This window comes from Hippopotamus amphibius, chromosome 10, assembly GCF_030028045.1.
Source record: "Hippopotamus amphibius kiboko isolate mHipAmp2 chromosome 10, mHipAmp2.hap2, whole genome shotgun sequence".
NCBI classification, from domain to species: Eukaryota; Metazoa; Chordata; class Mammalia; order Artiodactyla; family Hippopotamidae; genus Hippopotamus; species Hippopotamus amphibius.
The window spans coordinates 21682790-21710342 of NC_080195.1; the positions used below are offsets into that span (position 1 = coordinate 21682790).

General features: G+C 41.3%; 1 protein-coding gene across 6 annotated transcripts in view; it reads right to left on the minus strand.

Moving 5' to 3' along the window:
• Positions 1-1309: 1309 nt before the first annotated feature.
• MFHAS1 (multifunctional ROCO family signaling regulator 1) overlaps positions 1310-27553 on the minus strand; it is a 104490-nt gene continuing 78246 nt past the window's right edge. For 2 of the 6 annotated variants that reach the window (XM_057696738.1, XM_057696736.1), the window contains exon 3: positions 24519-24646. Coding sequence is in view for 2 of the 6 variants with exons in the window: in XM_057696734.1 (XP_057552717.1) it covers positions 3898-4034; positions 6655-6785; positions 24520-24646 (395 nt within the window). In the remaining 4 variants the exon portion in view is untranslated. Of the gene's footprint in view, positions 4035-6648; positions 6786-8291; positions 8403-24518; positions 24647-27553 lie in introns of those variants that run through there. The other 4 variants (XM_057696734.1, XR_009047687.1, XR_009047686.1 and 1 more) reach the window with 4 other exon arrangements.

The following is a 27553-nucleotide window of genomic DNA, read 5'->3' on the forward strand; positions in this document are numbered from 1 at the left end:
CCAGCCTGTCCAGGGGGGTACACCTCTTGTTTCCTTACTTTTAAAAAAAAAATTTTTTTATTGGAGTATAGTTGATTTACAGTGTTGTGTTAGTTTCAGGTGTACAGCAAAGTGAATCAGATATATATACACCCACATATATATATATATATATTATATAGGTTATTACAGAATATTGAGTAGAGTTCCCTATACTATACAGTAGGTCCTTATTATCTATTTTATATATAGCAGTGTGTATATGTCAGCCCCAATCTCCTAATTTATCATTTCCCCCCATGTTTCCCCTTTGGTACCCATAAGTTTGATTTTGAGATCTGTGAGTCTGTATCTGTTTTGTGAGTAAGTTCATTTGTATCATTTTTATTAGAGTCCACATATAAGTGATATCATATGATATTTGTTTTTCTCTGTCTCACTCCACTTAGTATGATGATAATCTCTAGGTCCATCCATGTTGCTGCAAATGGCATTATTTCGTTCTTTTTTATGCTAATATCCCATCATATGTATGTACCACATCTTCTTTATCCATCCCTCTGTCGATGGACATGTAGGTTGCTTCCATGTCTTGGCTGTTGTGAATAGTGCTGCTATGAACATGGGGGTGATTCCCTACTCTTAAAAATTCTGGTCAGCGTGTGGTTTCAGCTTTGCCGCTGGTAGAGGGAGACTTGGATTCAGGGCCAGTGGCTCCACCTGCCCTCTCAGGAGTCTCACAGTGAGGCCTGCCTGGTGGAGGGGCCCTTCCTTCCCTGAGTCCCCAGTGCCCCAGCACCGCAGGGCAGGGCTTGTCTGCACCAGGTCCTTCTCCAGAGGCTGTTGCTTCTGCGAGAAGCAGCCACATGCTTTTCCTTACCTTATCCTTATCTCAGCTGTCCTTTAAAGAAACAAAGCAAACAACAGAGGGAATAGAAGTCTTTGACACAGTGCCCAGAGGGTCAGCTCCTTCAGCCAGCAAATACAGACCCGGGGGCAAAAAAGGGCCAGGGAAAGGGAACTTTGCAAACCCATCATAATTTTATAAGCTTCGATAGGAACATAGCAGGTCACTGAAAAAACAGTTCTGATGTAAGAGACAGCCAGTGTTTAAGAGCTGACTATCCAGCCTGAAGATGCAGGCAGAGTATGAAACAGATTCTTTTGTTTCCTACCTGGGAACTCAGTCCCCAACCAGAGCTGCCACCAACCACCTCCCATGGCTCAAAAGTCACTTAAGAACTGAAAATACAAGGTAGTGATTCCCTAAATGATAAAACAGAAACAAAAACAGACAGAAATAACTAAACTCTGGAAATAGAACTGCTTCACCATTTCTTTGTGTTTTTATTAAACTTTTTTTATTTATTTTTTTTTTTTTGATTTCTGCCCGGTTACGACAATTAAATAGGAAACCACAATTACAATCCACAAACTGTGGCATGAAAAAGAACACACACACCCCATCAGGAAGGACAGCAAACCCTTTCCATTTTATTCATTCAGAAGAGTCCGGTGCACGAGTGTGAAGTATGAGCACTGTCGTTTTTCTCTTGGAAGGGGAAACATTTATTCTGGCAGCGCTCTTACAATTCCAGGAAGTGGTTTTGATACCACAAACGCAGGAATAGAAACCATAACAAACTTGGAGGGCGTTTGTTTGCAAGGCAGGGGCAACTTGGTTGGAAAAGATTCCCCTTGTGCTTAGTGAATTGCCTGTCAGCCTCCCGGGCTGCGTCTTCCCAGGTGTTGAAAGAGAAAGTGGAATTTCCAGCATAGATGAAGAAAATTCCTATAGAGCAGACTGTTTTCTGTATCTCCGGCCCTCCCCTCACTGTGAAGCAAGTTCTCAAGCTTTTCTGGAGCTGCTTCTGGTCACATGACCCTCTATCATGATGACCGTTTTGCTAAAATACATGTGACACCAAGATTTCTTCTTACACTGCTTCTCTAGGGTTCAGATGACAGTACAAAACATCATTTGTCCAAAAATAGCAGATATTGAGAACGTGGGCATCTGTGTTCATCATAAGAGCACACACTTTGCAGGGTATGTCACCCAAAGGAGCATTTTTTTTTTTTCCATCTATTATGGTCCCTTGGGGAGTTAGCCTGAAGTCACATCTACGAGTCTTTTTCTGGTCAAAGTCAGTTAATTTGACAGTTTAGGAACTGTCTTGTGCCAATTGAAAAAACTTTTATGCCCAACAATTCAATGGTCCATAAAGCAATTAAATTCAGTTTACACTTACACACACACACATATGCACACGCACACAACTGTGACAGAAGGATTAACAAGGTGAATCTTGTGAAGTTCCAAAAGAAAATGAAATTGCAAATTTGAGGTGTCATATTCAAGTATTAAAATGCAGCAGTAGCCTGATCCCATTTGATTTTATGATTATAAGAAGTCATGCCTGTTTAACTAGAGGTTCTGGAGTTAATAAAGTTAACTCCTGGGGCACAAAATAATCTACCAAAATTGATCCATGATTTTTCCGCAATGTTTGTTATTTCTTTCAAAAATATGTGGCGACTTTGTATACGCTGGCATTCCAAGAGTCAGTACTTTACAGGAGAAGTGAAAGAAGAATACCAGCTGACTCACTTTTCTTGCCTTAGGGCTGAGAAACAGTGTTACACATTTTCAGTCAGTGCCCAGAGGAGGCAGATGTAAAGAGTCATGCACACCCTTAACCCTTCAGAGAATGCGTTGCTATTGCAGCAGATGCTGTTTGGCCCCAGTGAGGAGGAGAAGAGAGAGCAGTTTGGTTGGTTGGCTTTCTAAGTTCTACTGTGTGGTGATTTTAAAACCAGGGTTTTACTAGTTCTTGGCAGTAGACCATCCAGTCAGAGGCTCTGGATTTATACAATAACCTGTTTGGGCTTCTGCGCTCCAATTAGGCAACTCACTATGGTATGGTCTGACACCAGATGTGGAGGGCTTTCAGAGAGCTTTGCTAAATTTCACACTCTGTTCTGGGGGAAGAAAAAGAACTTATTAGCAGAGCTCTTTACATGCTTCAGAACTGACTCCTGATTATCTGAAGCTATTGCAAGACTCTGCTTTTCCTTGGATTTGGGGATCCCTTAATCCCCCTCCCCTGAAGAATCTTAATCCCCCGGCCTCCATCAGACTATCACCCAGTGACCGCTCACAGTCATCACAAAGCCTAGAGCAAGGAAGACTCTGCCCAGCGTTAGTGATGTGTGTGGGCAAAGAAAAGGAATAATCCTCCCACCCTGTCCAGTGGTTTACAGGCAGGGACCTTTTCCTTAAAAGGAGGGGAGGGGACATGGCCTGAAATGCATGTTTAAAGGTCTTGCTGATTATTGTCAACCTCTATGAACCAACACTTAATCCATGGGCAGAGAGATAGGTATCTTTTTTTTTTTTTAAATCTGCGAAGGATTAAAGAATAAAGAATAAACAAAAGGTCCTATGCTAAAATAAGAAATCAGCCCCATCTTGGCACAGTTCTTATCAGAATATTGCACCCAGTGTTAACTAACGCTAGAAGCTTCAAACTGTATAAATTTAAATGTATTTGCATATTATAAAAATAAAGAAACATATACATATTTTACACTAGTTATGAAACAGCAATGAATGGTCAGTCGATCCCTCTTTCACATTGAACAGAACTGAAATCTGAGTGCTCTAAATACTGCCACCTGTACTGGAATTATGGCTTATATGTGCACGGAAAACAAAATCCCTGAGAAGCCATTCAACTTTTTTTTTTTTTTCTTCAAGTAGCGCTCTCCTTGGAGGATCACAGTTCTGAGGTTCAGGTTGTAAAACATTTGCTCCATATTCTCTCTCGTCCTTTCCCCCCTGCCCCTCCCCACCTCGTCTACAGTCTAGGTGTGCTTCCTCCTCTGAAAGCACCCTGAACACACATGCACTCAAATTCAGAGAACACGCCTGGGAGTGTGGAGGGTTTGCCGGGTACAAATGATGGTCCAGGTGCACTCTGATGCTCTTTTCTCCACGGAAATTCCACAGCCATAAAAGTCACTGGTTTCTGTGCTTTTCACCAACGTTTTTCCTATATGAGTAGATGAGAAGAAAGCACAGAAATGAACAAACAAAATAGAAAACGATATTCTCAAATATAAGAACAGCAAGTAATATCTTTTTTGCCACCGATTCTCATGTTTACTTCTAGAGCTCTGTATAAAGTTGTAAATGCAAGCAACTAATGTTTCTACAAAGGAAAGAGGCTTTTTACTAGAAACCTCTAGTAAAAAGCCTTTACTAGAAAGGCTTTTTACAGTCAGACATTTCTGTTTATGACATTAAGATCAGACATAAAGAGAAAACTACACAAGTTAGCTAGAACTACATATTCCACTGTAATTTCGTAGCTCAGCTAGATTTCTGATTAAGAACCCTGAACTCTAAACGCAGCACTGCTTCCTTTCAAGAAACACACATAGACACCCTAAATAACCCTCTACAAGTAGGAATATATATCAGTACTAAGAAGTGAGAATGGGTGTGTATCTGGACTAAAAAGCATGATTTTATTTAAAGGCTGTCAAACGAAAAGCTGGAATTGGATGAATATAAAATGAACTGCTGTACCATTGGCTAATTAAACAAAGTGGCATTCAATTCAGACAAAGTGGTTAGACGAAAACATGCCAGATGCTCCCATCCCTTATTTTAGCTTTCCTATAATGGCACGTGACGTGATGTTTTTAAAAGTATTTTGGCAACATTTATTAAAACACACAAAGACATTAAGGGGTTATGATCCACTTTCCCCCACCCTCCACCCTGCTTCTCTCTTAATGCTGCCTGATATTTTGGAAACTGATAATTTAGTATGTACCCAAGACATCTCTCTAGCCCACACAGGAATCAGCTAAGCATGATATTAATAACATCACCAAAAACAGGCACTTCCATTTACTAAGTACATACTACACACCAGGAATCACACCATTCACCATAGTGCATTATTTGATTAATCCTTAACTCATAGATAGAGCGTTCTCTATCAGGTGAGCTCTGCATTCACCAAGACAGAAGCTAGGTTCCAAGAGGTTAAATAACTTCCCCAAGGGCACACACCAGTGATCAGCAGGGCCAGGCCTTTAAAGATGGTTATTTGACTCTTAAGTATGCTTGATAGCTAAAAGCAAGGCTGGAATATTTGGGGCCCTAGGGGTAGTTTCACATTTCTGTGGCAGTAAACCATGTGGACTTCTGGAAGGCCTATTAATATAGTAAACTTTCCAGCAGAGAAAGTTTTGAAAACTGCCTCAAATTAAAGTGATCATAAATTTAAGCGTAAAGAGGATGGCAGTGTGAAAGCACTCATTCCAACCAAGCAGTTAAGTCTGGTGAAGCGAGTTCTGGCTTCGTGTGGGGGAGGGGCTACGTAATGTTCTTCTCACTGAATCAAACATACCAGTTGTGTCTGGCCTTCTGCTCCCCTGAGCTGCTCGTAAGACTGCGAAACGCAAGGATACGTAATCAAGGGCACCTCTAGGGGAATATTCCAGTGCTCAGGGCGAAAAAGGAAAACCGGCTTGGACATTTTTCCGCGTGGATATCACTTTTCTTGTTTGGGCGCTTAGGGAAGGAGAACAGCCATCGAATCACCAACCCTCCCACCTCTCCCTACTCCTCCACCTCAAACTCGCCCTCATCCGCCAAGATCCACCTCAAATGCTACTTCCTGGGGCTTTTCCTCATTCTCTGGCAGAGTTCTTTCTTCTCTGTGTCCACAGGCCTTTGTCAGTACACCCGTCACTGCAGGTATCACATTTTCACTGGAATTAGACACACGTTTGTCTGTTTGTGTCTTTGGTTCCCATTCTCCCCAAGGAAGCTATTAGATTCTTGAGGGTCTCCGTTATTCCTGTACCCTCAACACCTGGCACAATGCCTAGCAGAGGGCAAATACTCAACAGAGATCCGCTGAATGAATAAGGAATAAGATATGATGAAAAAGTCACAGACAGAAACAGCCAAGCTCCTCTGAGATCATTACTGTAAGGGGATGGATGAGAAGTGTGAAGGAAAGAGAGGCTGAGTACAGTTAGAAGGACGGGGGTTGGCTTCTCAGAGGAGGTGACACATGACGCGGGTCTTGGAGATGATGGTCCTTCATCAGGTAGGAGAGCAGGGGTGGCAGCTAGCCGTGGAGTGAGAGCCGGCCAGGGGTCAGGTGTGGCTGACCCTCCACAGTAAGGGAGTGTCACCCATCAGAAGGGTGGCTGGGGTCTGCTTGGGAAGCCTTGTGGGTCTTGTCCGGGATTTTGAACTTGAACCATAATCACCAGGAAGCCATTGAAGGCTTCTAAACGGAGAAGTGATGGGGTCTGACGGTGAAAAATCAGTGGGTGTCAAGGACAAAAAGACTAGCGAGGAGGAGGCCAGTTGAGACTCAACACAGGGATCTTGGCAGAGACAGGACGACCTACAGGAAAGCATGGGCTGAAGAGAAAGTTCAGTGGCCAAACTCACTCCTTCAAGATCCAGTGCCAAGCTCAGGTAACAGGTCTCAGTGGAGGGCTGACTGCTCGTGGGGCGGGGGAGTGGGAAGGGTTAAGTGGACTGACTCCCAGCCAGGCAGATGGTGCAAAGCGACGCCACGCCGGAGACAGGCGGAGGCACCGACCACGAAGAGCTCCGGGGGAGGAGGACACACGTACTCTGTGGAGCCCCCGGCACGTCCAAGGGAGCTGCCGGGTAGGACAGTGGAAACAGAGGCCCGCAGCTGGAGGGAGGGGTCCGCGTGGGTTGCTCGACCCAGAATCCTCTCAGGTTACGGAGCCGGCTCTTCCTGGGATGCAGTAAACACATTCAGGGTATTTAGAAGCTTCGGCAGACAGTGAAGCCATACCATGTTGTATTAAGTGGGTCTTTTCTGTCCCCTGATGCTTTGACCTCTGGGGCCTTGCCCCCCCCCCCCCCGGAGGGAGTAAATCAAATGCAAGTGTGCTTCTCATACACACCAGCCAATCCAGAGTCCACACCCCAACCACCCCCTTATCAGACCCTCACACTCCAGACCACTCTCCACCTGCCCTAATCACTCCAGGGCCAGGCTCCAGACAACGCGGGTCTTTATGCCCCAGCGCCCGCAGAAACTACCCAAACTGGCCCATCCTACACGTGCTCCCCCGCCTTAACACAGAGCCCTCCCACACTTCCTCCCTTGTCCGTCCTCTGCTCCTGACCCACCAGGTGCTTCCCTGGGCAGCACCTCCCCGCACCCGGGCACAGTGTACCCCTTCCTCTAAGGAACTGTAATAAACTATCTTTTCCCCAGCAGTCGTTTCCTGATCTTTTGGCCTCATTGTATCTCTAGTTTTCCATTCCCACTGTAGGGAGTTGGTCCAGGCACCTGGGCACCAGCCTCTACAACAGGAAAGGGATGACCCCACTCCTCTCCTCTTTATCCCAGGAAGAGGGGGTTAGGACACTGCTGCTCCGGGAGTAGCTGCAGGTGGCCTCATAAAACAGATCTGCGTGTACTTCACCTTGACCCCTTCGTGGCCGGGGCAGGGAAGGTGAGCCAGCCTGCTCTCCTGCCCACTCAGCGCACACATTTACCTGCCTTGTGCAGGCACCTCAGTCAATAAGCTAAACAGTCCTAGGTAAGTCAGTGAGTGGATTTTACTCTAGCATCTGTAGTTGGATTTTGGAAATTGTTTTTTATTATTACCTTTGTGTGTTATCCACGGTGTGCATACCACTATTTCTAGTAGAAATAATAGCAACTGGATTTACTGAGCGCTGCTTACTCTGTGTAAGGAATAATGCCAAATGCTTCCCCTGCAAGGTCTCTCTTAAATGCACGGAACAACCCCATGAGATAGAGCTGCTGTGACGTGCACCTGTCACAGCACTAACACATCGCAGGATTCCAACTCAGGAGGCCTAACTCCAGAGCCTGTCAGACTGCCTTGAGAAAATAAAGACCAACACTGCTTTTAAAGAGCTGTTTGCTATGTTAATCAACTTGAGCTTTTCCTGATGTTATATTCTTGCATGACATTATAATGAGTTTTTTTTTAAATGACTTCTTTTTTTCCAAAAAGGATCTAAGGTTACAGATACATATATTATAGTAAATTAGGCAAAAGATTCGAGCAGTTTTCTTATTCTTAATTCCCCAATACATCTTGATTCTGGATAAGTAAAACATTTATAATCTTAAAAGTTCCTGCTGTATGGAATCTCTTCATCCCAAACCCATCCTCTCCCCGTTTTTCCCCTAAACTCTCCAAGTCCTTAGGAAGCCCGTACCTATTTAAGAAACCCTCTCTGCTTCCCAGAGACTTACCCTTAAAACTTGGTGCTCGTAAAGTCACAGATTGGGTACAGTAAAAATGATGGCATAAGGGAAAGAAGCACTATCTTTTCCACTTAATTGTCCAAGAAAGTATGGAGATACCTAAGCAGAGAGGGAACAAATTCCAGTATCAATGTAGCTGATGGGAGACTAAATAATCAGACACTATTCCTCCCAGCCTGTGAAAGCAACAAGGCAAGGAGCTTACTCCTTACAAAGAACAAAACAAATCAATGCAAATCAATGTGATACACCCCACAGGCAGCCTCCACATTTAAGCCTGCTTTCCTTCTGAAAAACCATCCCATCCCCACCCTTCATGTTTTACACTTCTGAGATCAGTGAAAATTTCTCCATTGTGATTAAGCCAAATTCATCTGTTCCTTAAAAATTTTTTTATAAAATCAAGTCCATACTAACTGATCTGAGTGCAGTTAAACATACTTTGCCTATTTAGTTGGTGAGATAAAAGCCACAGAATCTTGATTCTACTTTTCACGAAAGGCTTATTTGAATTGGTCTTAAATACCCTTATGTGATAACAATGTAACTGCCAAAATTCCTATGCAAAGTAATCCCTATACCTTTGAGAACCTGCAAATCTTAAGTAACTGCAATCTTACTTGAATTGGAACACTACAGTATACATGCAATAATCCAAGTTTGAAATGCAGTGTGAGCCTTGTCTTTTATTATCAGTAGTACTTTCTGGAAAGGAGAAAGCTTTGCCCAGCAATTTTCAAACCGGCCCATTTTTTCTATTTCTGTAACACATGACCTGCCAAAATCAGAATCAGCTTCCTTCTTTAGTTCCACCACTCCTCAGACGGACATGGTAGCACCACAAGAGACATGGCAACCGCCAGCAAATAAAAATGGTACATTTCTGTTTCCTGCATGTTTAAGGATCAGTCCATTAAGAAACCACATGGAAGGATGGAAGTTGCGTTCCAGTATGTCTTTTTAAAAAATTTTTTATTTTATATTGGACTACAGATGATTTACAGTGTTGTGTTTCAGGGGTACAGCAAAGTGATTTAGTTATACATATATCTATTATTTTTCAAATTCTTTCCTCATTTAGGTTATCACAGAATATTGAGTAGAGTTTCCTGTGCTATACAGTAGGTCCTTGCTGGTTATCTATTTTAAATATAGTAGTGTGTATATGTCAATCCCAAACTCCCAATTTATGCCCCCCCCCCAACCTTTCCCCTTTGGTGACCATAAGTTTGTTTTCTAGGTCTGTCAGTCTGTTTCTCTTTTGTAAATAAATTCAGTTGTATCTTTTTTTTTTTTCCTTTTTTTTAGATTCCACCTATAAGTGATATCCTATGATATTTGTTTTTCTCTGACTTACTTCATTTAGTGTGATAATCTCCAGGTCCATCCATGTTGCTCCAAATGGCATTATTTCATTCTTTTTAATGGCTGAGTAATAGTCCATTGTATATATGTACCACATCTTCTTTATGCACTCATCTGTTGATGGACATTTAGTTGCTTCCATGTCTTGACTGTCGTATAATACAGCACTGCAATGAACACTGGGGTGCATGTATCCTTTCAAACCATGGTTTTCTCCAGATATATGCCGAGTGGGATTGCTGGATCATATGATAGCTCTGTTTTTTAAGGAGCCTCCATACTGTTCTCCGTAGTGGCTGCACCAGTTTACATTCCTACCAACAGTGTAGGAGGGTTCCCTTTTCTCCATACCACCTCCAGCATTTATTTGTAGACTTTTTGATGATGGCCATTCTAACTGGTGTGAGGTGATATCTCATTGTAGTTTTGATTTGCATTTCTCTAATAATTAGTGATGTTGAGCATTTTTTCCTGTGCCTCTTGGTCATCTGTATATCTTCTTTGAAGAAATGTTTATTTAGGTCTTCTGCCCATTTTTTTTATGTCACTTTATTCACGTTGTCCTACCATAATTTTTTTTTCTGGCCGCACCTTGTGGCATGTGGCATCTTAGCTCCCCAGCCAAGGATCAAACCTGTGTTCCCTGAAGTGGAAGCACAGAGTCTTAACCACTGGACTGCCAGGGAAATCCCTTCTGCCCACTTTTTGATTAGGTTCTTAGGTTTTCTTTTGTTTTGCTTTCTTGACATTGAGCTGCATGGGCTGATTGTGAATTTTGGAGATCAATCCCTTGTCAGTCGCATCATCTGTAAATATTTTCTCCTATTCTATGGGTTGTCTTTTGTTTTGTTTATGGTTTCCTTTGCTGTGTAAAAGATTTTGAGTTTAACTTGGTCCCATTTGTTTATTTTTGTTTTTCTTTCTATTACTGTAGGAGATGGATCAAAAAAGATAGTGCTGTGACTTATGTCAGAGTGTGTTCTGCCTATGTTTTCCTCTTAAGAGTTTTTTAGTATCTGGCCTTACATTTAGGACTTTAATCCATTTTGAGTTTATTTTTGTGTATGGTATTAGAGAGTGTTCTAATTTCATTCTTTTACATGTAGCTGTCCAGTTCTGCCAGCACCACTTATTGAAGAGACTGTCTTTTCTCCATTGTGTATTCTTGCCTTCTTTGTCATAGATTAGTTGACCATAGATGCATGGGTTTATTTCTGGGCTTTTTGTCCTGTGCTACTGATCTACATTTCTGTTTTTGTGCCATTACCATACTGTATCGATGACTGTAGCTTTGTAATATAATCTGAAGTCAGGGAGCCTGATTCCTCCAGGTCCGCTTTTCTTCCTCAGTATTGCTTTGGCTATTCATGGTCTTTTGTGTTTCCGTACAGATTGTAAAATTTTTTGTTCTAGTTCTGTGAAAAATGTCATTGGCAATTTGATAGGGATTGCATTGAATCTATAGATTGCCTTAGGCAGTATGTCATTTTGACAGTATTGATTCTTCCAATCCAAGAACGTGGTTTTTTGGTTTTGTTTTGTTTTGTTTTTTTGTGTGTGTGGCTGTGCCATACAGCTTGTGGGATCTTAGTTCCCCAACCAGGGACTGAACCTAGACCCTCTCCAGTTAAAGTGTGGAGTCCTAACCACTGGACGGCCAGGGAATTCCCGTTTGTGTCATCTTTGATTTCTTTCATCAGCATCTTATAGTTTTCAGAGTATAGGTCTTCTGCCTACTTAGGGAGGTTTATTCCTAGGTATTTTATTCCTTTTGATGTGATGGTAAATGGGATTGTTTCCTTAATTTTTCTTTCTGACCTTTCATTGTTAGTGTATAGGAATGCAAGAGATTTCTGAGTATTAATTTCATATCCTGCAACCTTACCAAATTCATTGAGGAGTTCTAGTAGTTTTCTGGTAGCATCTTTAGAATTTATGTATTGTATCATGTCATCTGCAAACAGTGACAGTTTTACTTCTATTCCAATTTTGATTTCTTTTATTTCTTTTTCTTCTGAATGCAGGGGCTAGGACTTCCAAAACTATGTTGAATAAAAGTGGTGAGGGTGGACATCCTTGTCTCATTCCTCATCTTAGAGGAAATGCTTTCAGCTTTTCACCATTGAGAATGATGTTAGCCATGGGTTTGTCCTATATGGCCTTTATTATGTTGAAGTAAGTTCCCTCTATGTGCACTTTCTGGAGAGTTTTTATCATAAATGGATGTTGAATTTTGTCAAAAGTTTTTTCTGCATCTATTGAAATGATACGGTTTTTATTCTTCAATTTGTTAATGTGGTTTATCACACTGATTGATTTGTAGATATTGAAAATCCTTGTATCCCTGAGATAAATCCCGCTGATTGTGCTGTGTGTGATCCTTTTAATGCATTGTTGGATTTGGATTGCTAGTATTTTGTTGAGGATTTTTTGTGTCTATGTTCTTCAGTGATATTGGCCTGTAATTTTCTTTTTTGTGTGGTATCTCTGGTTTTGGTATCAGGGTGATGGTGGCCTCAAAGAATGAGTTTGGGAGTGTTCCTTCCTCTGCAATTTTTTGGAAGAGTTTCAGAAGGATAGGTGTTAACTCTTCTCTAAATGTTTGATAGAATTTGCCCATGAAGCCATCTGGTCCTGAAGTTTTGTTTGTTGGGAGTTTTTAAGTCACAGTTTTAATTTCAGTACTTGTGATTGCTCTGTTCATATTTTCTGTTTCTTCCTGGTTCAGTATCTAATAATTTGTCCATTTCTTCTAGGTTGTCCATTTTATTGACATACAGTTGCATGTAGCAGTCTGTTATGATCCTTTGTATTTCTGTGGTGTCAGTGGTAACTTCTTTTTTATTGTTAGTTTTATTGATTTGAGCCCTCTTTCTCTTGATGTGTCTGGCTAAAATAAAGGTTTACCAATTTTCTTTATCTTTTCAAAGAAGCAGCTTTTAGTTTTTTTCTGTTGTTTTCTTCATCTCTATTTCATTTATTTCTGCTCTGATATTAATGATTTCTTGCCCTCTATTAGCTTTGGGTTTTTGTTTGCTCTTCTTTCTCTAGTTGCTTACGTCTAAAGTTAGGTTGTTTGAGATTTTTCTTGTTTCCTGAGGTAAGATTGTATTGCTATAAACTTCCCTCTTAGAATTGCTTTTGCTGTATCTCATAGGTTTTGGATCGGCATGCTTTTGTTGTCATTCGTTTCTAGGTATTTTCTGCTTTCCTCTTTGATTTCTTCAGTGAGCCACTGGTTGTTTAGTAGCATATTGTTTAGTCTCCACGTGTTTTTGTTTTTTACAGTTTTTTCTTTGTAGTTGATTTCTAATCTCATAGCACTTGGTCAGAAAAGATGCTTGATATGATTTCAGTTTTCTTTAAGTTACCGAGGCTTGATTTGTGGCCTATCATGTGATCAATCCTGGAGAATGTTCCATGTGTACTTGAAGAGAATGTGTATTCTGCTGCTTTTGGATGGAATGCTCTATAAATATCAATTAAGTATCTCATCTGTGTCATTTAAGGCCTGTGTTTCCTTATTGATTTTCTATCTGGATGATCTGTCCATAGATGAAAGTAGGGTGTTAAAGTCCATCACTATTATTGTGTTACAGTTGATTTATGGCTGTTAGTGGCACCTCAATATACAAGGCAAATACTACGTTGGGTGCATATATATTTACAATTATTATATCTTCTTGGATCGATCCCTTAATCATTATGGTGTCCTTCTTTCTCTCTTGTAACAGTTTTTATTTTTAAGTCTATTTTTGTCTGATATAAGAATTGCTACTCCAGCTTTTTTTTTTTTTTTTTTGGTGGAGGATTGAGAAAGTGGTTTTAACAAGGTCAGTGCTTCTGTCATAGTTTTTTTTTTTTTTTTTTAGTTTATTTTATTATTATGTTTTTTACAGTAAACTGCGTATATTTAGAGTGTACAATTTGGTATCCCAATCTCCCAATTCATTCCCCCCCAACCCTCCCGGCCTTCCCCACTTGATGTCCATATGTTTGTTCTCTACATTTGGGTCTCTATTTCTGCCTTGCAAACTGGTTGATTTGTACCATTTTTCTATAGTCCACATATATGTGTTAATATACGATATTTGTTTTTCTCTTTCTGACTCACTTCACTCTGTATGACAGTCTCTAGGTCCATCCATGTCTCTACAAATTAGTTTCATTGCTCTTTACAGCTAAGTAATATTCCACTGTATATATGTACCACATCTTTTTTATCCATTTCATCTGTTGATGGACATTTAGGTTGCTTCCATGTCCTGGCTATTGTAAATAGTGCTGCAATGAACATTGGAGTGCATCTGTCTTTTTGAATGATGGTGTTCTCTGGGTATATGCCCAGCAGTGGGATTGCTGGGTCATATGGTAGTTCTGTTTTTAGTTTTGCAAGGAACCTCCATACTGTTCTCCATAATGGCTGTATCAATTTACATTCCCACCAGCAGTGCAAGAGGCTTCCCTTTTCTCCACACCCTCGCCAGCATTTACTGTTTGTAGATGATGATGATGATGATGCCCATTCTAACAACCGGTGTGAGGTGATACCTCATTGTAGTTTTGATTTGCATTTCTCTAATAATGAGTGATGTTGAGCAGCTTTTCATGTGCCTCTTGGCCATCTGTATGTCTTCTTTGGAGAAATGCCTATTTAGGTCTTCTGCCCATTTTTTGATTGGGTTGTTTTTGTGATATTGAGCTGGATGAACTGTTTATATATTTTGGAGATTAATCTTTTGTCTGTTGATTCGTTTGCAAATATTTTCTCCCATTCTGAAGGTTGCCTTTTCGTCTTGCTTATAGTTTCCTTTGCTGTGCAGAAGCTTTGAAGTTTCATTAGGTCCCACTTATTTTTGTTTTTATTTCCATTATTCCAGGGAGTGGATCAAAAAAGATCTTGCTGTTATTTACGTCAAAGAGTGTTCTTCCTATGTTTTCCTCTAGGAGTTTTATAGTGTCTGGCCTTACATTTAGGTCTTTTATCCATTTTGAGTTTATTTTTGTGTATGGTGTTAGGAAGTGTTCTAATTTCATTCTTTTACACGTAGCTGTCCAATTTTCCCAGCACCACTTATTGAAGAGGCTGCCTTTTCCCCACTGTATATCCTTGCCTCCTTTGTCATAGATTAGTTGACCGTAGTTTATCTCTGGGCTTTCTGTCCTGTTCCATTGATCTATATTTCTGTTTTTGTGCCAGTACCATACTGTCTGGATCACTGTAGCCTTGTAGTATAGCCTGAAGTCAGGAAGCCTGATTCCACAAACTCCATCTTTCCTTCTCAAGATTGCTTTGGCTGTTCGGGGTCTTTTGTGTTTCCACACAAATTGTAAAATTTCTTGTTCTAGTTCTGTGAAAAATGCCGTTGGTAATTTGATAGGGATTGCATTGAATCTGTAAATTGCTTTGGGTAGTATAGTCATTTTCACAATTTGATGCTTCCAATCCAAGAACATGGTATGTCCCTCCATCTGTTTGTGTCTTCTTTGATTTCTTTCATGAGTGTCTTAAAGTTTTCTGCATACAGGTCCTTTACCTCCTTGGTTAGGTTTATTTCTAGGTATTTTATTCTTTTTGTTGCAATGGTGAATGGGATTGTTTCCTTAATTTCTCTTCCTGATCTTTCATTGTTAGTGTATAGAAATGCAAGAGATTTCTGTGTGTTAATTTTGTATCCTGCAACTTTACCAAATTCATTGATTAGCTCAAGTAGTTTTCTGGTGGCATTTTAGGATTTTCTATGTATAATATGTCATCTGCAAACAGTGACAGTTTTACTTCTTTTTTTCCCATTTGGATTCCTTTTATTTCTTTTTCTTCTCTGATTGCTGTGGCAGGGACTTCCAAAACTATGTTGAATAGTAGTGGTGAGAGTGGACATCCTTGTCTTGTTCCTGATCTTAGGGGGAATGCTTCCAGTTTTTCACCACTGAGAATGATGTTTGCTGAGGGTTTGTCATATATGGCCTTTATTACGTTGAGGTAGGTTCCCTCTATCCCCACCTTCTGGAGTGTTTTTATCATAAATAGGTGTTGAATTTTGTCAAAAGCTTTTTCTGCATCTATTGAGATGATCATGTGGTTTTTATCCTTCAGTTTGTGAATATGGTGTATCACATTGATTGATTTGTGTATATTGAAGAATCCTTGCATTCCAGGGATAAACCCCAGTTTATCATGGTGTGTGATCCTTTTAATGTGTTGTTGGATTCTGTTGGCTAGTATTTTGTTGAGGATTTTTGCATCTAAATTCATCAGTGATATTGGTCTGTAATTTTCTTTTTTTGTAGTATCTTTGGTTTTGGTATCAGGGTGATTGTGGCCTCATAAAATGAGTTTGGGAGTGTTCCTTCCTCTGCGATGTTTTGGAAGAGTTTTAGAAGGATGGGTGTTAGCTCTTCTCTAAATGTTTGATAAAATTCACCTGTGAATCCATCTGGTCCTGGACTTTTGTTGGGAGATTTTTAATCACAGTTTCAATTTCATTGTGATTGGTCTGTTCATATTTTCTGTGTCTTCCTGATTCAGTCTTGGAAGGTTATACCTTTCTAAGAATCTGTCCATTTCCTCCAGGTTGTCCATTTTATTGGCATATAGTTGCTTGTCGTAATCTCTTATGGTGCTTTTTATTTCTGTGGTGTCTGTTGTAACTTCTCCTGTTTCATTTCTAATTTTATTGATTTGAGTCCTCTCCCTCTTTTTCTTGATGAGTCTTGCTAGAGGTTTATCAATTTTATTTATCTTCTCAAAGAAGCAGCTTTTAGTTTTATTGATTTTTGCTATTGTTTTCTCTGTTTAATTTCATTTATTTCTGCTCTGATCTTTATGATTTCTCTCTGTCTACTAACTTTGGGTTTTGTTTGCTCTTCTTTCTCTAGTTTCTTTAGGTGTAAGGTTAGATTGTTTCTTTGGGATTTTTCTTGTTTCTTGAGGTAGGATTGTATTGCTATAAACTTCCCTCTTAGAACTGCCTTTGCTGCATCCCATAGGTTTTGGATCGTTGTGTTTTTTGTCACTTGTCTCGATATTTTTTTATTTCTCTTTGATTTCTTCAGTGATCTCTTGGTTATTTAGTAGCATATTGTTTAGCCTCCATGTGTTTGTGTTTTTTACAGTGTGTTTCCTGTAATTGATTTCTAATCTCATAGCACTGTGGTCAGAAAAAGATGCTTGATACAATTTCAATTTTCTTGAATTTACTAAGGCTTGATTTATGACCCAAAATGTGATCTATCCTGGAGAATGTTCCATGTGCACTTGAGAAGAATGTGTAATCTGCTGTTTTTGGATGTAATGTCCTATAGATATCTATTAAATCAAGCTGATTTATTGTGTCATTTAAAGCTTGTATTTCCTTATTAATTTTCTGTGTGGATGATCTGTCCATTGGTGTAAGTGGGGTGTTAAAGTCCCCCACTATGATTGTGTTCCTGTCAATTTCCTCTTTCCTAGTTGTTAGCATTTACCTTATGTACTGAGGTGCTCCTATATTGGGTGCATATATATTTGTAATTGTTATCTCTTCTTGGATTGATACCTTGATCTTTATGTGGTGTCCTTTCTTGCCTCTTGTAACATTTTTTATTTTAAAGTCTATTTTATCTGATATGAGTATTGCTACTCCAGCTTTCTTTTGATTTCCATTTGCATGGAATATCTTTTTCTATCCCCTCACTTTCAGTCTGTATGTGTCCCTAGATTTGAAGTGGGTCTCATGTAGACAGCATATATATGGGTCTTGTTTGTGTATCCATTCAGCCAGTCTGTGTTTTTTGGTTGGAGCATTTAATCTGTTCATCTTTTAGGTAATTATCAATATATATGTTCTTACTGCCATTTTATTAATTGTTTTGGATTTGTTTTTGTAGGTGTTTTTTCTTCCCTTCCTCTTTTGTTCTCTTCTCTTGTGATTTGATGACTAACTTTACTGTTGTGTTTGGAGTCCTTATTCTTTTTTGGTTGTGTGTCTATTGCAGATTTTTGGTTTGTGGTTACCATGAGGTTTTGATATAGCAGTCTATATAAAAACAAGATAAAGTTGCTGGTCTTTTAATTTCAAATGAATTTCCAGTGTCCTGCATTTGTACTCTCATCTTTTCACAAGTGCTGGTTTTGATAACATATTTGTGTGTCAATGACTTCCTACCTTTACTATGTTTGCCTTCACCAGTGAACTTTTCATAATTTTCTTTTTTCTAGTTGTGGCCTTTTCTTTTATGCCTAAAGAAGTTCCTTTAGCATCTGTTGCAAAGGTGGCCTGGTGGTGCTGAATTCTTTCAGCTTTTGCTTGTCTGTAAAGCTTTTATTTCCCCATCGAATCTGAATGAGAGCCTTGCTGGGTAGAGTATTCTTGGTTGTAGGTTCTTCCCATTCATCCCTTTCAGTATATCATGCCACTCCCTTCTGGCCTGCAGAACTGCTGCTGAGAAATCAGCTGATAACCTTATGGGAACTCCCTTGTATGTTTTGTTGCTTTTCCATTGTTGCTTTTAATATTTTCTCTGTCTTTAATTTTTGTCAGTTTGAGTACTATGTGTCTCTGTGTGTTCCTCCTTGGGACACACTGCTGCCTGGGACACTGTGCTTCCAGAACTTGGGTGACTGTTTCCTTTCCCATGTAAAGGAAGTTTTCAGCTGTTATCTCTTCAAATATTTTCTCAGGTCCTTTCTCTCTTCTCCTTCTGAGACCCCTAAAACGTGAACATTGGGGTGTTTAATGTTGTCCCAGAGTTCTCTTAGACTCTTATTTCTTTTCTTTCTTCTCTCATTATTCTGTTCCACAGTGATTTCCACCATTCTGTCTTCCAGCTCACTTATCCGTTCTTCTGCCCCATTTATTCTGCTATGGATTCCTTCTGCTGCATTTTTCATTTCAGTTATTATATTGTTTATCTGTTTGTTATTTAGATTTTCTGGCTCTTTGTTAAACATTTCTTGTATCTTCTCAATCTGTGCCTCCATTCTTTTTCTGAGATCTTGGATTATCTTCACTGTCATTACTCTGAACTGTTTTTTGGGTAGATTGTCTATCCCCACTTCACTTCCTTGTTCTTTTGAGGTTTTATCTTGTTCCTTCTTCTGGGCTGTATTCCTCTGTAGCCTCATTTTGTCTAACTTCCCGTGATTGCAGTTTCCATTCCATAGGCTGCAGGGTTGTAGTTCTTCTTGGCTTCTGCTGTGTGCCCCCTGGTGGATGAGGTTGGTCTAAGGGGCTTGTGCAGGCTTCCTGGTGGGAGGGACTAGTTCCTGCCCACTGGTGGGTGGAGCTGGGTCATGTCTCTCTGGTGAGGAGGGTCCTGTGTTTAGAGGGCAGCTGTGGGCTCAGGAAGACTTCAGGCAGCCTGTCTGCTGATGGGTGGGGCTTTGTTCCCACTCTGTTGGTTGTTTGGCCTCCCGGCACTGGAGCCTACAGGCTGGTGGGTGGGTAGGGTCAGGTCTTGGTGAGAAAATGGCGGCCTTTAGGAGGGCACACGCCAACAAGTACTCCCCAGAACTACCAGTACCAGTGTCTTTGTCCCTGCAGGGAGCCAAAGCTGCCCCTCACCTCCACAGGAGACCCTTCAATACCAGGAGGTAGGTTTGGCCCAGCCTCTTGTGAGGCCACTGCTTTTTCCCCTGGGTCCTGGTGCACATGAGACTTTGTGTGCACCCTCCAGGAGTGGCGTTTATGTTTCCCTCAGTCCTGTGGAATCCCTGTAGTCAAACTCCACTGTCCTTCAAAGCCAGATGCTCTGGGGGTTCCTCCTCCAGATGCCAGACCCCCAGGCTGGGGAGCCTGACGTGGGGCTCAGAACTTTCACTTCTGTGGGAGAGAACCTCTACAATATATTTTCCAGTTTGTGTTTCACCCACCTGGCAGATACGAAATTTGATTTTATCGCGATTGCACCCCTCCTTTCCATGTCATTGTGGCTTCTTCTTTGTCTTTGGATGTAGGATATCTGTTTTGGTAGGTTCCAGTGTTTTTTTGTTAATGGTTGTTCATTAGTTGTGATTTTGTTGTTTTCGTGAGAGGAGTGAGCTCTGTCTTCTACTCCGCCATCTTGTTCCCTGTGTGTATCTCCAGTATTTCTTCAGGTAAAACATTTTCATAGCTAACCTGCTGAATCCTGTCTTTTAAAATCAATACATAAGTGGCAGTTTTTCAGAATATATACTTTAATTGCTAAAGGAGGGGAATCTCTTCAGCAATAAGAGAAATAGTCTCTAAGTTATCTAAAAATCAAACAGCAATGCCAAGTTGCCCAAAAAAGTTCACACTTTCCTTTCAAACTGGAATTTTAAGTGCCTCAACTTCTAGAGCAACAGGATGGAGACAGGAATTCACAAATAAAAATTTTAAAAATTATCCTTATTTCTCCTTGCTTTTCCCACTGAAAATATATTTTTGCCCCTCCAATCCCTACTGTCCCAGGCTGAGTATCCCTGTCTGGATTGAAGGTCAGTTAGGCTCCCACGAGAAGTTCTGAAGGATAAACATGTGAGGGCTGGATGTGTGAGTTAAGTAGGTGGTGGGACTCTTTTCACGGTGCACACAGATAGCAAATCACCACCACGTACACTTCAAATATCCTACAGTTTTATCTGTCAGTTATACTCCAGTAAAGCTAAATATATATATCTATATATCAGTGGTTACCAGGTGTTAAGAGGGGCATTAGGGATACAGAGGGGGAAGCACAGAGGATTCTTTAGGGCAGTGAAAATACTGTGTGTGATGCTGTAATGGTGGATGCATGTCATCCTGCATTTGTCTAAACCCATGAAATGTACCACACCAAGAGTGAACCCCAATGTAGAGTATGAACTTTGGGTGATAAGAGGTGTCACTGTAGGTTTATCACCTGTGACAAAAGTTCTACTTTGGTAGAGGATGTTGATGGTGGGGAGGCTGTGTGTGTGGCCAGGGCAGGGGGTATATGGGATCTTTCTGTACCTTCTGCTCACTTTTATTGTGAACCTAAAACTGCTCTTAAAAAAAAAAAAAAAGTCTATGTTTTAAAAAACTGTTACCTATACTTTTTCCTTTAAGAACTTTATTGTATGTCAATTGTATCTCAATAAAACTGCATATATTTACAGTGAAAAAACTGTTACCTACACTTTTGAAAAAAGTTCTGAAGGAGGCCGATTTCCCTCCAAGAAACTCCATTTCCCTTCTGTTGTTCAGTAAGCAGGGGGCTGGCAGTGGGGGGTGTAAGTCAGTTCACTGCTTTTATTTATTTTTTCTTTTATAAATTTATTTTTATTTGTTTATTGGCTGCATTGGGTCTTTGTTGCTGCATGCTGGCTTTCTCTAGTTGTGATGAGCAGGGGCTACTCTTCATTATGGTGCCCGGGTTCCTCACTGCTGCGGCTTCTCTTGTTGCAGAGCATGGGCTCTAGCTGCGTGGGCTTCAGTAGTTGCAGCACACAGGCTCAGTAGTTGTGGCGCACGGGCTTAGTTGCTCTGCGGCATGTGGGATCTTCTTGGACCAGGGCTCAAACCCATGTCCCCTGCATTGGCACACGGATTCTTAACCACTGTGCCACCAGGGAAGTCCCAGTTCACTGCCTTTAGACTGCACTGGGCCAAGGATAACGAGTGTTCATAATGAATTTCTTTAAAACTCACAAATCTACTTAATACCAACACACCAGGGAACAAAACCATTCCTAAAAGTGGCACCAAAAACATTTTTTGCATGGAACTAGGTATTGTGTTAGGCACAGGTGACTGCAGGTGGGCATGAAATTTCTCTTTGGAATGATGAAAATGTTGTAAAATGAGATTGTGGTGACGGTTGCACACCTCTGTGAATATATGAACCATCATTGAATGGGCAAGTTTCATGTTATGAAAGGATACCAACAAAGCTTTAAAAAATGTATCAGAGAGAATCCACATCCTTAAGGAGCTCAGAATTTTTCAAATCATCCCAGCAAAACTGCTACTAGATGGATTTTCATCTCATCTCCAAGGCAAATATCCTTGAAAATCAGCTCAGGATTGCCAGAGTATGGAAATGACTCATATTTCTATCTGCTAATCAGCAAAGGGGCCAGGAAGTCACTCATCTGCTAAGTTTCTCCTTGGGGAGAGAGCTGCAGAAGGACAGGCATTTCATTCAGTTCACGTAACCTCTTCCCAATAGCATGCTGCTAGAGACGTCATCATCAGCCAAGGTGAATTATGAGAGTAAGTCACTTTAAAAAAAAAATATCACTACTTTTTATTCTCTCCCTATAGGGGAATAAGATACTTCGAAATTTTAAAAAATGAGAAATAGAAAAGCTTGGAATTCATAAGGAAGATCCAATCAAGTAACAGTCATCCATGGTTTTTCCTTATAAAGTTCATAGTAGCACCATTATTTTACACACGGTCAAAGGCAGGCCATTAATGACGAGTCTCATTTGACCTATAAAGGAGAGGAGTAAACTGATCAAAGAAGAGCTTGGGATGCCTTTCTAAAAACCACTGTAAGATCTAGGTCAATGACCTAAGAGTAGGGTGATTTTTGTCATTTTCCTGGGACAGTTCTGGTTGATGCCTATTGCCTTGGCATAATTATTAAGAATTCTCCTGAAGATGAGACCCGCTGGCCAAGGAGGCCACCTGGGAGCCATGGAGGGGATCTTAGCGAGCAGAATGTCCAGCACACACGTGACAATCATCTGAGTGGCTCTTGTTTTCTTAAAGACTAGTGCCTGGCCCTGGAAACTCTGATATACGTGCCTGATGAAGAAAGTCTGATCTTGACCATCAACCTGCATTTTAGGGGAGAAGAAAGCAGTAAAAGGTCACTCTTCAGTGACCTGCCTAAGTTAACTGGGGCTGGAGTTGCAAAACCAGGGCAATAACTCCAGTCTACTAATTCCTACTGCCCGCTGAGACCCCAAGTCTAACTCTCAGAAGCTCTCAGCTCAGACCCAAGCTCTGTGGACCTAACGACCACCTCCTGGGACATCTTTCCTCATGGGTCCCCAAATCTCCCACTTGCAACACATTGCCATCCACCTGTAAGTTAGAGCTTCCACTGGGCTGGGCAGGGTCTGGCTATTTGTTTTCATTTTGTTCTCAAGGATATTCCTTTGTTTAGAATTGAGAGTTATTGTCTAAGCCTGCCATCCATTTTATGAGACCTTTTTTTAAAAATCCATTTCAAAATAAAACTGTTCACAGAGCTAGGTCAAAAGCAGTTCAGTCCCTAAAGGTATCCCCTCCAGCATCTAGATGTCTCTAGCCATGTGGCTCTGATTACCCAAGACTTTAAAGCTGCTTGTTCATTTCAGGTATGAAACTGGGAGACAGAGGAGCTGACAGCATTTCTGCAGGCTGGTATAAATGTCCTTCTGTGACAGTACAACAGAAGCCCGTGAGAAGACACTGATAACACTGGCTCAGTGCCACTGTGGTTTCCTTGTGCAAATGGATATTTTACCTCTGACCTATCTCACCTATTAAATGCCACGTGGCTATGGCAAAACAATAGGTTACCATCTCTCCTGGGTCAGGAAAATTTACACCCATGCAAAGCCTACTGAACAATTGTTTCTCTCCGTCCAGACCCTGCTGTTTCTATAATATCCCTTTATCCTTACTTTACGTGTAAGAAAGGAACAATTGAAAGAGCGGTAACATTTCTGTTGTTTGGTATGCTCAGGACAGGGGAATGTTCTGGTTCATATTTAGTTACTATATAATCCTAAGAAGCACTTCAAGGTTTCACAGTGTCATAGGGTCATATATTAGTGATGAGTTATACTATGTGCACTTTACCTTAAAAAGCGTTCTGAATAGGAGAGCATGAGAGAAGAGTTTCCCTTGGGTGTTCGGTGATATTTTCCAGCAAAGATGGATTAGGGATGTTCTGTCTAATGAGTCACCCAGTTTGGAGAAAATGGGCAGCTGCTAATGAATGAGAAAACCCCTGCAGACAGGACACGAAGGGCAGGAAAGCTGACACTTGAAGGGTCCTATCACACAAGCTCTCAGGAATGCAGCTTGATAGCAAGTTTCTCAAGATGCCATGACAGGTCACCATTCTCAAATGTGAACTTTCCAACCTCCCTATATAAACCTTAGATACGGAAAAAAAAATTCTATGTGGTCAACTAGGAAGAAAAATGGACGTTTCCTTCATGAATACTTTGTAGATATCACCCAGAAGCAGACCAGGGACCGCTACTTTTCAAGATTTGCAATAGAAAGGTATTTATTTCATCTTAGTCTACAAGTGGCCTGTTCAGTGCTTAACACTAGGGGGGAAAAACCAAACAGATGAGTTTACCTAAGTTTATCATCTGAGTTTAATGCTAAGCTAACATTGTATCCAAGTGAGTCCACATAGGTACATTCTGTGTCTTTTTCCCCAAATGGATGAAAACCACACAGCCTCTAATTGTCTTGGACTGAGAGAATCAGAGACCCACAGGGAAAGAGGATATACTACAGATTTTCTACAGCTTTTCTTATGTTATGAGCCCTCCCTGTTTCCTGAAGTGAGAGCCACTTAATTCTACAATGACAGAATTATGACTCTTCATGAAAAAAAAAAAAAAAAAACATTGCTTTTTGGTTGCATATATTTAAGTGAGTGAACTGTATAATACGTGAATAATATTTCAAGAAAGCTGTCTTAAAATGTTCTTTTATCAGCAAAAGTTTTAAAAATCACAAATAACAAAAAATGACAGTTGCTAGTTTGCTGTATAAGTCATGGTTTTGCTGTCGCCTAGATAACTAGGTCTGCCCCTGGGGGAGCTCTCCCAGGTTTGATGAAAGGTACTTTAACTTGGCTTTTTGTTCTCACAATGACTGAGGCAGGCTCAGGAGTGAGGGACAGGGGCTACGGATTCAGAACTCACTTGGAACACGGGCTGATCACAGTCGGTGTGGGTGGGTAAACCAAGGCGACATTCACTCGCTCGCTGCCGTTCTTGGGGCAGATGATCTCTGCCACTCCTTCCGGTCTGGGCTGACTCAGCAGCTCCCCTGCAGGAGGAGAGAGAAACAGGCATGAGTGAGACCTGCCTTCAAAAATGGGGCCACCTCAGAGCGGAATCCAGCGCTCAGGGGTGGAGGACGCAGGGAGCAGGGCAGGTGTGAGGACGGGAAGGGTCTGCAGACAGTGGAGTCGGAGGACAAATGTGCTACCAGAGCAGAACTGGCTCTGCTCTCACGGGCTCATCTGCATCACCGTGGAGAACATTCTAATGGTGATGGCGGGAAGGCCACCGTTCCACACAAAGACAGCATCTGCCGCTATCCTCCTCACCCTCCTTTCCCCAGACGGGCTCCAGAGATCTTTATCTAGACATCGCGGCAAATTGAGCCAGGATCCCTAGAGCCCCGGGAAGCAGGGCTGCCAAGGAGGTGTTCATAATCAGGACCAGGCAGATGGGACTCGCAGGCGCCTTGCAACAAAACCCAGCATTAACCGTTTGGAAGTGCCGCCAATTAAAGATGTGTGTATCAAGGTAAACAGCCCAGCCTCATGCTGGCAGGAGAATTTCCTGGGAATGAAAGGACCAACACAATGCTCTCTTATGAGTAATGGGAACTAGTAAAAACAGATACTTCACTTACTGGATTTCCACACGACCCAAAGGAAATCTGCGTACGTTGCCCGCCCAGGATAAAACCTCTCCAACCAGATCCTTACATCCCTAAGAGCAGGGACGCCTTCCGTTTCTTGGTTTCCTCCCCATTGTGCACTTACCCAGTAGCACCCTGCCCTTTCTCTGTTTCTTTCTCTGTTTTCATGGCCAGGATGGTACTCTCACTCAGAGAATTCAAAAAATATCTTTTGGCAGACAATGGTGCATTATTACCTGAATTCCCCTACTTATACCTTAGAAAGTAAATAAGCCAAACCAAGGACACAAAACATATGCCAGCTGGGGAAAGAGGCTACTGAGAATAAAACATCAACTCTATGACAGCCATCACTTGTAGTACTAATTTGAAATTCTAGGGACCCCAAAGTATATGCCAACATGTGAGGTGAAAAAAAATCCTTTGCCTCAAAATACCGTATTTCTAAACGTCTCACCTGCAGCAGAACTCACATTGATAGAGCACGCCCACATGCCAGCACTAAATGGAGAGCTTTAAAAGTACATCTCTTTTCATCTCTACAATGTTACTATAAGGTTTATCCTCATTTTGCAAATGAGGAAGCTAATATTCTGGGAGGTTATGCGATATGCCCAGAGTCAAGGCTAGCAAGGGGCAGACTTGGGATGTAACCTTGGGAACCCATTTCTGGGGCCCCTTACCCTTTGCCACCAGCCTCTGATACCAACCTCCCCCCAAATTGGGGACTGCTTCTTTACTCTAGAACACATCTTTCCTAGAAAACTAATCTAAAAACACTTATTCATGAACTAAGCATTGACGTATTTGTACTTTTATGAAAGACAATTATTTCCTGGTTTGAACATTTTTATATGGCTTTGCACAATATGAACCAAATGTTATTTGAGTTCCTTAACCAAACTAGCAAATGACTGCAAAAGTTAATTTAGCATCATGGGCTTCTATTAATCAGAATTATGCTCCGACACCGGCTAGGAAAAGATCTCAAAATATAAAAAGGCAAATTAAAAACAAACATTAAATGCTCTCGAAGTCATAAAATGAACCAAAGTAAAAGCCTGTTACAGCAGACTGAGACTTGGAAGTCATCCAGTCCAAATACCACTTTACAAATCAGAAGCTCTCTGAATTTAGCAGATTTGCTCCGAGTCCCACAGAGAGCTTTAAACCAACCAACCCACCACGTACCACGGGGCTAGAACTGCACCGAGAGGATGCTGTGAACCACCCTGGCCTGTTAACACCCCGCGTCCTGGACCGCCCTGCCCTGCTTCCTCACCAGATACTTTTAGCTTCTACTTTCTGTCCTAAGATTACCCCCAAACCTTGAACCCAGACTGGGAATCTCTGGCTTCCCTGAGAACTCTCTCTTGGTTGGAATTTCACACATACCTCTGCTCCTTCTGCCTGCAGCAGCCTGAGGGCCCAGAGCAACAAATGTAGATGTCAAGCCCCTGCCCTGTCCCCACATGGCTGGCTTCTTTGCTGGGGATGTTGTAGGTTTCGGTGAGAAGACCACCAGTTTGCCAGGGAATTTGAAATAGTTTGCAGTTGACTGTTAAGCACGGGCTATCCATTTCTAGCCAGCCAAGCGCTTTCGTGCCGCCTGCCCCAGATTCCTGAATCACACTGGTCCAGGTAACTGGTTGTGTTTGGGTCCCACCCCTAGCAGTGCTGCTGGCCACTGAAACAGCATAAAAGTTGAAGACGCAGAGAAACTTCATGCATATGGAAAATTCACTTGATGCTGTAGAAGACTGAGCAAGAAACAGAACACAAGCTCCAGGACATGCATGCACTCCGACAAGCTACTGCATGGGGCCAAGATGCAGAGGATTCAAGAAATGTGCCCAGTTGCTAAATTAAGAAAGTAAGAAAGACAGATTTTACCTCTCAAAACAAACAAAAAAGAGTTATCAATAATACAAAGAGTGGTTCCTAACATGTGTTAGCTATTAAAACAGAAGCTCAAATTTTCGTAACGGAACTTGATTTTCAAGCTAAAGCAGGGCTATTGGTTGAGTACCTAATTTTAGGGAGATCCTACTGTGTGAGGAGCTGCAGGAGACGCAGGGATACAGGAGCCTAAGGCAAGGTTTTGGTATTGGAGAAAGTCAAGTGCACAAAAAAAGAACTATGATACCGTGTGGTGGGTGCCCCCACGGAAGTTATGAGATGCTAGAGCACGAATGAGAAGGACAGACTAATACTGATTTGCAGGACTGGAAAAGACCTCAAAGTGTGGGGAATTTAGATTTACGACACATCTGTCATCTCTAGCGAAAGCTAATAAAAAAGATA